The 11,464-nt window shown below is 43.1% G+C and overlaps 1 protein-coding gene across 1 annotated transcript; it reads right to left on the bottom strand.

Moving 5' to 3' along the window:
* Nucleotides 1–3,837: 3,837 nt before the first annotated feature.
* Nucleotides 3,838–9,310, bottom strand: DNAJC25 (DnaJ (Hsp40) homolog, subfamily C , member 25). Its single transcript, XM_008941003.1, has 3 exons — nucleotides 9,158–9,310; nucleotides 6,178–6,648; nucleotides 3,838–4,226 (listed from the first exon to the last, which is right to left on the bottom strand). Exons 1-3 carry the CDS (start codon nucleotides 9,299–9,301, stop codon nucleotides 4,104–4,106), a joined length of 738 nt encoding a protein of 245 aa, XP_008939251.1. The 5' UTR covers nucleotides 9,302–9,310; the 3' UTR covers nucleotides 3,838–4,103.
* Nucleotides 9,311–11,464: the final 2,154 nt, after the last annotated feature.

Here is an 11,464-nt window from a genome sequence, read left to right as displayed (position 1 = left end):
AAGCGGGGGAAAAAAGGGGCGGGGGGAGAAGGGGTTGGGAGGGAAGGGAGGGAAAGGGGAAAAAAAGGGAAAAAATACCCGAAAAGAGAGAGGGGGAAAGGGGAATGGGAAAAAAGGAAAAAAGGAAAGGGAAAAAAAAAAAAAAAAAGGAAAAAGCGGGGGAAAAAGCAGAAAAGAAAGGGAAAAAGGGAAAAAGGGGAAAATGGGGAAAAGGGGGGAAAGAAAGGAAAAGGAGTAAAAAGGAAAAAAGATGGGGAAAAGGAAAGGCAGGAAAAAGGGGGGAAAGGGGGAGAAAGGAGAAAAAGGCAAAAATAAATGAACAAAAGGGGGAAAAAGGGGTGAGCGGGGAAAGAAGTGAGTAAAAGAAAAGGCGAAAAGAAAAGAGAGCAAAGGGAGTTCTAAACATCCCATAAATATTTAAGAAGTCCCCTGTGCTCAGGGACATCTGTTAGGCTCAAACCTGCTGGCAGCTGCTGCCAGCCTTGCTGCACTGCACCACCCCACCCCACCCCACCTGCTGCTCCTCACCACTTCACTACTGACCACCAATAAGCCACTTTTTGGCAGGGGTTCGCCAGGCATCCAAGTTTGCTAGCCTGTTAAAAAGCTGGTGGGACGAAGCTCACAGCCTCGGATGATTGGTCTGAACATAGGGACAGCCAGCCAGGGACATGCTTGAGCCTCAGCGCTGGCATGGAAAAGACTCGCCCTGCACGGGAAAGGCCCTGGCTCCGGATACCTTTTGGATATGAAGTGAAGCGTGTGTGTGTGTGTGTGTGTGTGTGTGTGTGTCCCTTTATAGATACACGATATCTTTCAAAGCCCATTCTTGCTACAAAGCAGATACAGTTCTCTGAAAAGGTTGATAGGAGGAAACGTGGCTCTCCTCCAAGACCCTGTTACATTGCTACGCTGCCACACAGATCTCATTGCTACCCGGTACCAGCAATACTTGTCCATCCGATCACCTCTCTCTGCAGTCATCTCAGTTTACACTGGCTTTGTAGTCCCCAGAATGTTTTGTCCACTTGGCATGCAAAGCCAATTGACACACAGAGTCAAGATATTTGCTTTATTTTGGTTCCACAGAAACGGGTGCTAGGGGATAAATCACAAATCCAACACACCATTAGCTCACGCAGCAGCAATTTGTATACAGTACAAATAAAGAAATTATGCATGATCAGGTACATTTTACATCACAGGAATCTTTGTACTCATTATCCATCCATTACCTAATTCATTATGCTAAGGCGGTCCTACATTTACACTTAAATTCTCCTCCTTGAGGTGTGTTCTTTAGGATTAAAATCAACACAGGTTATGTAGGGGACACCTCAAGGTTTTGATCTTTGTCCAAATCCGCTTCTGGTTTATGCAGACAAGCCATAACAAGGCATTATCTACAAAGGCTGACAGAATTTTGGTGTTTTTAGATACTGCTCTTAATTACTATGTCTTGTTTCTGATTATTCTCACCTTTGAGGTCATTCATCCTTTAGTCTTAAGGGCCACCCATTCTTGTCTCCTGGTTTCAGGACAGTTCATTAAATCCTTATTCAGCCTTAAAAGTTTTAAACTGTTCTTCTGACATCAGCTTTACCAGGTATATTATTTTAACTCTCAGCAGTCTCATTTCTACTTTTTTTTCCCCCCTTATTATGTATATAATTGTTTTCTCAACTTTATTTCACGACAAAATAGGCCCTGAAAATTGATGCCCAGAAGACGGGCATCCTTTAGAACTAAAATGAGGTGTTAGGCTAGAAATGCTCAGAAGCCTCAGCTGACGAGGTGTCACTGCAACGCTGACAGCTTTGTGAAGATCCATGAGGATTTTTCATCTTTCATCACAGAGGTGCGACTGCAGCATCCCTGCCCAGGAAGCTTTTGCTGCAGCCCACAAATTTCTGCCTGCATATGGTTGTTTTAAGAGGGCTCCTGTGTCAGGAAAAGAGGGAACCCCAAGTCAGACCTTGGAGTTGGCTTGTTTCCAGCAGGTGACTTTCCCTTCTTCACTCACTTGGTATCAGGCCACAGGCAGAGTCCTGAGGAACCATCCTTCCATTGCACTCATTTCCTGCTGTAGTGTCAAGTCAGAAAATTAGTCTCTATTAGAACTAACCTAGGCAAAAGGAGAAAACAGATCTGTGTTTTGACTGCTTATTTGTGTAACCCAAATACTTGGCTTGGGTGTAAAGGATGAAGCCAAATGAGGTACAAGGGCAAGAGGAGCAGAGCCATGAGTGAGTGAAACTCTGACCAGCGGTTTAGATCCCCTTCCACACACTTGACTCATCTTTTTGCAGATTTAACTGCAGAGCCCAACAACACCATGTTACTCGTGCTTACCTTCATTGACATTGGTGCTGTCACGGTAACTTCGTCTTCGCCCATCCACTCTTGCAGGAGGCTGACAGTATTTTGGGGGATGAAGCAGCAATACACCCCAGCTGTGAAGGTCACTTCATGTCTTTGCAGTGTCCCTGCCCCTCCACTACAGCATCCCCAACATTTCATGAAAGCAAGCACAGCTTATTCCACGTACCTTCTGTAACAAGTTTCACATCTCTAATGACCATTAAATACAAAGGGAAATAAGTTTACAGCTACACTACATGCAGCAGAGGTGAAGGGCCAGCCTAGCAGTTCCTCTCAATCTTACTAACACATATAGAAGTGAGCCACATGCTTCTAACATGCCTCTGAATATGTGTTATTGGAAACAGAAAACTGAGACAACATTCCAAGAACTAGTGAAAGCTAAGCTAGGCATAGAGAACAAACTCCTCCTCAAGGAATGAAGGCAGGTCATGAAACATCTTGCTTGAAAAATTAATCAATCAGCATTTAAGAACTATCAGCTATTATGCGGGCTTTGGTAGGAGTAGCAAGCTCAAGAGCTTTTCTCCCTCTTCTCAGAAGCCAACCAAGTTAGCAGTTTTCAGCAGAGAAGGTTCTGAAGAACTTGCTTTTTACAGATGTGGTAAACAATAGAAGCCAGATCTGGCTATGTTCCCCACCTGCCCCTTCCCCAGTAAAAGTCCTGAACAGAAATATGGTAACAGAATCCCTTTCAGCAGCAAATCATGGAAACTCTGACCTGGGCCGAGCTACAGAAGAAACCAAAGCGTGCTTTTGTGCATTATTTATTTGAAGTACTCTGAGGTCTGATCACATAAGAGATAAACGGAGGATACTTTAGATTTAGACTTTAAATCAAATTCAGTGTGTATATTATATAAATTTTTATTTACATAAGGCATCGAAGTTGCCCTTTTTAACAAAAGGGTCATTTTCCCTTTTACCAATACTTTGGTGAAAGAAATGTCACATTTAGCAGACTAATATTCACTGGTATGCTTGTTCTGGACAAGCAGGTACAATCCAACGTACAAGATGTAAAACCAAACACAAAAGATCCAAGCATACTGCTTCATGAATCACTCTACAGAACAAAAAATTTAAGCTTGTTTGCATTATCATGATCAATCATGCACCATTTATTCCCACAAAGAATAATTTCCAACTTGAGCAGGACTAGCAAAAGAAGTCTGGAATAATCCCCATATTGTTTACACAAAAAAAAACAAAAAACAAACACCCAAACAAACAACAACAACAAAAAAACACCACCAATTTGGCATTTTAGAAATTAGGTTGAGAAGTAGGGATGAAAAGAGGAAAACAGGAAATGGCCCTTGCTTCAGAATCCTTTATCAGCATTTCCAGTGTCTGTTTGCAGGAATCCTTCAGTTTAAAAATAAAAGGACTTCCAAAGGCTGATCTAGAAACATTTTCAGAAAAGAGTAAAGTTACAGTTCCTCTGTTCATTTATATGAAATATGTGGAGAGAATACATAGTTTGGAATAATGAACTCCACATTGAGATCCCCAAGTAAATGGCATGTATACACTGAGCTGAGCCTGCTTAATAGGTTTGACTTATAAAAATGGTAAACCTGTATTATTTTTCAGCCTGATTTAATAATTCCTGAGTTTTAGATCGCTGCTGAGACACAGCAGACAAAACTCTGAATGATGTAGTGACAGAAGTTCTGCAAATGACTTTCAACATCAGCACACTTTTTCTTCAGTAGCTCTCAGTCATCAACAAAGGTCAGTCTTCCAGGTCCTTCATTCTTCATCCACCGCCGGTATCTCTTCCATCGGGGATCCGTGGCCATCTTCTTCTTTAACTCCTCTTCTTGTTCTCGTTTATAGACCTGAGAGACAAACAAAAGTTTTTAATAAGGCTGAAAAACCAGTTTAAATGAACCTCAAGGGAGTGTGTTTATAGTTTAACCATTCACCAGCCTGCTCTTTTTAGGTAAAACTGACTGCAACAGAAGCAGACCTTGACCAATGTAAAACTGTGGGAGTACCTTCAGCAGAGGAGCCTACTGTCTGTAGATTTGCATTTTTGCCAAGAGCAGAAATACCTCCTTGAAAGTGCTGCAAACCCCAAAACTCACTGAACTACCTCAATATTCAGCAGTCATACAGGCTTTAAATACTACTAGGAAAGTAACAGAGAGGGGGGGTAAAACCCACAGTGAAGCTCCTTGATGTACCCGTGTGTTGAATTCTTGGTCTTTCCTATCCTAAAATGACATTGGAGGACTGAACAATATGTAGATGTAGGCATCTCCAGTGATAAAAGAGCAGAGAAGCTTTTGGGGAGAAATATCTAATCATGTCTTTTCTAGGCTGAAAAATATGCTCCAGTTTCAAGTAAGGATATAGTAGCGGTATGCAGGAGCAGAGGTAGCACAGGAAGAGAATAAAGCATGATTATTCTCCATTTCCAGTAATACAAGAACCAGCAGGTGTCTGCATGGCTTCCAAAAAAATCAGTCTTCTGTAGGTATTGCTGAACTCATGACCAGATGGCACTGAAAACCAGCCGACCACCACAGATGAACTAGGGCTACAGACTTCACTTCTGGCAGATACAGCTCGTTTATACTGAATGATCAAATCATCACTAGTCAGAAGCAGCATGGATCCCAAACAGTGCCATTTTTTCTCTACAACAACAGGATATCCATCCTATCTCACTTTTTCATATAACATCTTCTTCAGCTGGTAACATGACTTGACCTTTGAACTTCCAGGCTGTTTTCTAGCAATCCCATCACAATCCAGCACGTATATACACCTGTCGACTAATCCTCTCCTAACATTAGCATCAATCTGACTGTTTTCCTCTGAGCTTCTAGATGAATCTACCCCTGCCTACTTTTAAAGAATCACTCTTATCTTTGGTGCCCTGCCAGCAGCAAGAGCAGTTCTACCACCATCCCATTTCTTTCCCCAGCATACACAGAGCAGCAGCAACATCTCCTCTTCCCCTTAAGCAGACCAAGTTCATATTCTCAGTTTCTCTTCTAGAGATCTCCCACACAGACGAACTTCTGTGGAACAATAAAAGTGTTTTGTCAGTCTGCCACCTCCCAGCATCCCAAGTCATTCTTGACTGTAAATTCCATGCTGTGGCTAATGTTCTTTCACTGCTCTCACAGAAAGCTTAACAAAAAATAATTTACATATTGACTATTTAGTAATTGGCTATTCGTGACAAGAGTAGCTGTTGTGCCCCGTGGCATTTCATATGCCATCTACACTTGAGTAGGTATATAAAGCAGAGCAAAACCAGTCCCTGACTCACTGAAGCCAAGAAACTATACAAGGGATACTGTAAAAAGAAAAAAAAAAAAAATGCCAGGAGTTAATAGCTTAGAAGGCTGAAGAAACAGGAGTTTCAGCTGATCTAGGTAATTCTTATTACAAATTATTACTGTTTGCAGTACAGTTTTCAATCTACTTGTAATAACTTTGTCATACCACATTTTCACAGGAAAGCCTTTCATCAGATTCAACTAAAACTTGTATGCGCAGATTCTGTAACCACCACGGGGGTATGTCCCCCGACCGAGCAAAGCCCTTCCTGCTACCCGTGGGCATGGCCAGGAGCTGTTGTTCATCACTCCACGAGTGTAAGAAGTTGAGGAAAACACACATAGCGGTTGTCTAACAGTTTTCAATTTAGAAAGCAACAGCTAAAAATAAACCAATGTTTCACACAGCCCTATCCCGAGCACCTTCACAGAACAGGTGTCCTTACTGTGGGAGTGTTGGATAACTGACACCAGCTTCTCCTCTAGAGCTACCCACCTCATAGTTCTCCCGTATCCACAACTGGCGCTCAAGAAAGGTTTCTTTCTGATGATCTTCTAGGCTGTCAAACTGAGACTGAGACATTTTCATGTACCTTCTTATGATGTACAGCTTCTCTTCTACACCGTACTCTCGCCCTTTAATAGTGAAACAATAAATCCACCAACAGTACCAAACTATGTATCTGCACAGGTAAAAGGGAGCGAGGAGGATCTGAAATAGAAGGATATCATATATCTTGGGCTTCTGATAACCGCCTTTTATCTCAATTTTATTTTTAATAATGTCTTTGATGATTTCTTCCTCCTCTTCACGGATTTCTTCTTTAGACCGTCTGTTCTTGCCCTTTTCTTTAGTCTTGTTGAGTAAACCTTGTTGCTTGGCAATCTCAGTAGCTTGTATACGGTATTTTGGCACTGTAGCTAGGTAGTTGATAGCTTCATTGTAACTGCTCCACCAGCTGAAGAACTGTAATTGAAGAACAGTAAAAGTAAGAAAACCCATGATTTTATGCAGACACATTCCCGTTTGCAGGTGTGCCAGGAAGAAGAATAATGCTATCATTCACCTTTAACCACAATTACATTAGAGCAATGGTAAAATAGAAAACAACAGTGCATCTCCACACCTAGTAAGGCACCTGGAAAAGAGACGTGTATCTCACAGCAATACACAGGGATGAGTAGCAATAAGCAGACACCGTTTGGGTTGGTATTGTTCACGAGGAGACTGTGATCTCCTGAAGGCTGTGGGGCCATTCTCAGGAGCCCCCTTGGATTGGTAAATAAAGTAGCTGATATGTGACCATTCTATTATAAAATTATTATTCACTTAAAGTAGTTAATTACACATGGATTAAGTACATGACAAACTCATTAGTGTAACAGGGTTCACTTTACAAGACTCAACATTCCTCTGTAATCTTTAGCTATCCTCCAAATTTCAGTGTGGAAAAAGAACATCTGAACAACTGTAAAGAGAACACAGTTAATGACAAAGTCCAGTCCCCAGGTACATCATGCAGCTGTATGCCTGGAAGCACGAAACTCAGCACTGGTGAGGTGCTAAGCACTGGGCGAGTGTGGCAACCATCACCAGATAGATATCTGGTGTTATCTGGGTGCCTGGAGGAGCAGAGGCCTCCTGGTCCCAGTCTTGCAATGGCTTAAGCCCGAAACAAAAGGAGCCACTACCCCCCACCCATGCAGGTGTAACTCAACGGACTTTGTGGCACTAACTTGAGCAATACTATTGTCTATAGTCATCCCCACTCGCACGTACACCCCGGTGATGCAATGTAAAAAACTCAAGTATAAATATCACCCCAATGTCAGCCCCAAAACTGGGACAGGGTTGACTCGGAACCACACCGATGACAGGAGGGATTGACGAATTCGCTCCTTCGCCATCCCCCCCACGTGGGACGCCGTGTGGGTGAGACTATTTACCTCAGCCAACGCTGAGAGATAGACTTTTCCTCCCCAGGTGTATCCATATTTTTCTCCTCAGGTGCATTTCTATGCTTCATCCTGAGTGTACCCTTGATTATTGTCGCAACTTTACTGTTTCTTAGTCTGCTGTGTTTTCTGTCCAATGAGCTTGTCTATTTCCCAGGCATCCGGGCCTACCGCGGGCAAGTTGTTATTGTTTTGTGTGTGTGGCGTATGTATCTAGTGTGCTGTTGTTATTAGCAATAAACCTTTAGTTATACCCATAGCTTTTAGCTTTATCACCGGCAATCCAAAAGAATCTTTAACTGTTGCTGTAAATAAACAATTACCATTTGCCTCCCGATCTGCATCTGTCGCATTTTCGGTGTCGGCCACAACTACCGGATCTACCCCCTCCCCTTTTTCACAACGACAACAAACCAGAAATACCTGGGGTGAACCTATCTTATTGGGGCAACTTTTTGCAAAAAGCAGCGTTTCACACCATTCACCAAGACGAAGAGCAGACATACACACACATTTCACAACCTTACCAAAAGTCAGAAAGCAGAAATAGCAGAAAGCAAGAGACGCAAATCAGTCTACACAGGTGTTTACACTGACTCTGCAATCATTTGGCAGCTGGACTGCCTGATAGTGAGTGCCTCTGCCTACAGCCATCATAAGAAGTAAGAGGTGAAACTAAACTCTGTCATTGGAAGTAAGCCTGAATAGCCATTCAGTACTTGGCTGAATATGCCATTGAAATTCATTATTCCAAGCTCTCAAATTCTGATCAACATCAGAATCCAATATCCAATATTCCAATAAAAATGAGCTTACTCCAGCACAGAATAATCTGTTACACTCACCTCTTAAACTTTTTTTGGCATTTTTCATGAGATCCTAAAGAAAAACAGTTATGCATCATCTTCCACTTAAGTATCTTCCAGCAATAGCACATTTTCTCATCTAAAACACAGACTGTTCTCTTGACCTTGGATTTACCACCCTCACAGCGAGTTTTGCTGAACCTAATAATTCACTTCTCTCCTGCCTTCACTGTGGTGTTTAACACACTGCAATGTAAGATTCACACATTAGTAAACTCCTGATACTCAGTCCTACCATCTGAATTGAGTCTTGAATTTACTTTATAATTAGTCTGTATTTTAAAAAATTACTTGGGCAGTCTGATAAACTGACACACACTTACTGGAGCTCTAGTCCTGCCTCCTGTCTGTGCTTAGGAGCAGGCTATTTTGAGCTTGCCGTGAAGAACCAAGTAACGTCTTTCAGAACGCTGCACTTGTCTCTATGAAATACCCTACCATTTAAAGAAAATAACCTCTACCCGTGTCCAAGGTGACAAGGGCAGTCCAAAATCTGCTCAGCACATCTTGACTTAAGGTTTGTTGTGCACACCACCTAGGTGTTTACTACAGTAGATTGGGACAAGCCTCCTCAGTAACACTGTTTGGGGAACTGCAGGTACCTCTCTTCCCATTCAGAAGCTCACTGAGTGTCACAGGGATATGAAATTTTACCTGGAACACGGAGATGGCACACACTGTAACTAGAATCACTATTCTCACATCCACTTTAGGTGTCAATCTCCTGCTGTAGTAGTGATAATAATGCCTGTAATACTCTTCAGGATGATCCAACATGTAGTCATAATCTTTACGCATTTCTTCATCCTGCAGGATGAGACAAAAAACATGCACAGGTTCAGATTCCTGATTTCTCTTGCTCTGCAGTAGCTGTGTTTTACATCTCATTAATGACCATGCTGCTATAAAATTGGCAATAGCCTGAGCAAGTATGAAGCACACAGGAAAATCTTTGGTCATTTTCTCATACTATTCAATTAATCTGTCATCACACTCATCTGCCCACACACATCTGGCATATGTAGTCTTAAATGCATAAGCACACACTACATGAACACATTTAATATTGAAATAAAGACAGGCAACTGAAATTTGCATAGGAAGTATTTTGAACTTCAGAATGGTAAATTCAGATGGACTAGAATGAATATATATTGCTCAAAAAGAGTTTCAGATGAAGAACCTATGAACAGACTGGTTTACAAATCTTTTGGAATTAGTTTTCATGGTTGTGGAATTGTTTCAACAGAAGGCTGCTTCAAAATCTCATTGTTCTCATTTTATCAGTTTTTCTCATATTCACCCATGAAATTAAGAGATGACAAACTTCATTTTGTCAGCCTCTACTGCATTCCTTTCCTACCTCCCAAAAAAGTTCCCTTTTTTTCTCTTCCACAGTCTTAAACCACTTAAGAGGTTTCTTTCTTCCATTCCCAGGTTTCCTATTTGTCAAGCCACAGCGTCTCGCCCCAGTAAGCCCCCTTACAGATCCCATAGGCTAGTCGAGTCACTATTACCTTTTTGTTTAAGGGTGTACCTCAAAGACAAAGCCCAGTCTGTTCATTTTAAACATAACGGGATTTTCAAGGGAACAAATTTTAAAGACAAAGGAATTTCCAGGAGAGTGCACCCTCCACACATACCACTACCCCCTTAAGACTGGCTACTGAAGGGGATTTTTTCTTTTCTCTCCCCTCCCTGGCCACTGGTAGGAGACCAGCCAGATGAGTTCACGCAAAGGAATGCAAAACCGAAGCAGCAGAGCTGCTGGGATGCAGACAAGCAGAAACCTGAGGGGCTTGGATGCCCTCCTGGGGAAGAGCCAGGCGTGAGCTGTGCACAGCCACGGTCCTGCGGAACCCTGACGTTCAACCCGCACCTCTTCCAAGGCACACCTAACACGTGGGTGCAGCTCAGAGGCAAGGGACCTTGGGGTAATGACCAACAGCTCGATGGCTGCGGCTCATGCGCAACAACTTGCGGGGGATTATGTTTAAGCCTTTCTGTTTTGTTTATTTTCCTTCCCACAACACGTGGCCGTTTCATTTCCCACCCCTCTGTTGAGGTGGGTGCTGCCTATATGCCCCAAGGGGTAACTCATGCACTGGTGAAGAAGGGTAAGAAACAACCCCAGCTGACTTTGTGCTCCTTGTGGCTCAGTATTTGGACCACTTCTGTTTAACATCTTCATCAATGATCTTGATGAGACAGAGTGCACCCTCAGTAAGTTTCTGGACACCAAGCTGGGTGGAGTGCTGCTCTGCTTGAGGGAAGGGAGGCTCTACGGAGAGGTTTGGACAGGATGGACTGATGGGCCATGGTCACTTGTATGAATTTCAACAAGGTCAAGTGTCGGGTCCTGCACTTGGGCCACAACAACCCCAAGCAATGCTACAGGCTTGGGGAGGAGTGGCCTGGGGAAAAAGGCCCGGGGGGTGCTGGTGGACAGCCAGCTGAACAGGAGCCAGCAGTGTGCTCAGGGGGCCAAGATGGCCAATGGCATCCTGTCTTGTATTAGAAATAGTGTGGCAAGCAGGACCAAGGTGGTGATTGTCCCTCTCTACTTGACATTGGTGAGGCCACACTTCAAATACTGTGTTCACTTTTGGACACCTCGACATAAAAAAGACCTTGAGGTGCTCATTGCTATCTACAGCTTCCTCAAAGGACACTGCAGGGAGGAAGGTGCTGGTCTCTTCTCACAAATACCTAGTGGTAGAGCAAGCACAAGGCGAGTTTTAGACTGGACATCAGAAAGAACTTCTTCACTGAAGGGGTTGTCAGGCATTGGAACAGGCTGCCCAGGGAGGCGGTGGTATCACCATCCCTGGAGGTGTTTAAAAGCCAGGTCGATGTGGTGCTTGGAGATATAGCTTCGAGGTAGACTCGGGTTAACGGTTGGACAGAACGATCCGAGAGGTCTTTCCCAACCAAAGCGATCCTTTGAGCCTGCGACTCGCC

This window comes from Merops nubicus, unplaced genomic scaffold, assembly GCF_000691845.1.
Source record: "Merops nubicus isolate BGI_N331 unplaced genomic scaffold, ASM69184v1 scaffold28205, whole genome shotgun sequence".
NCBI classification, from domain to species: Eukaryota; Metazoa; Chordata; class Aves; order Coraciiformes; family Meropidae; genus Merops; species Merops nubicus.
This window is presented reverse-complemented; position numbering and strand designations above follow the sequence as displayed.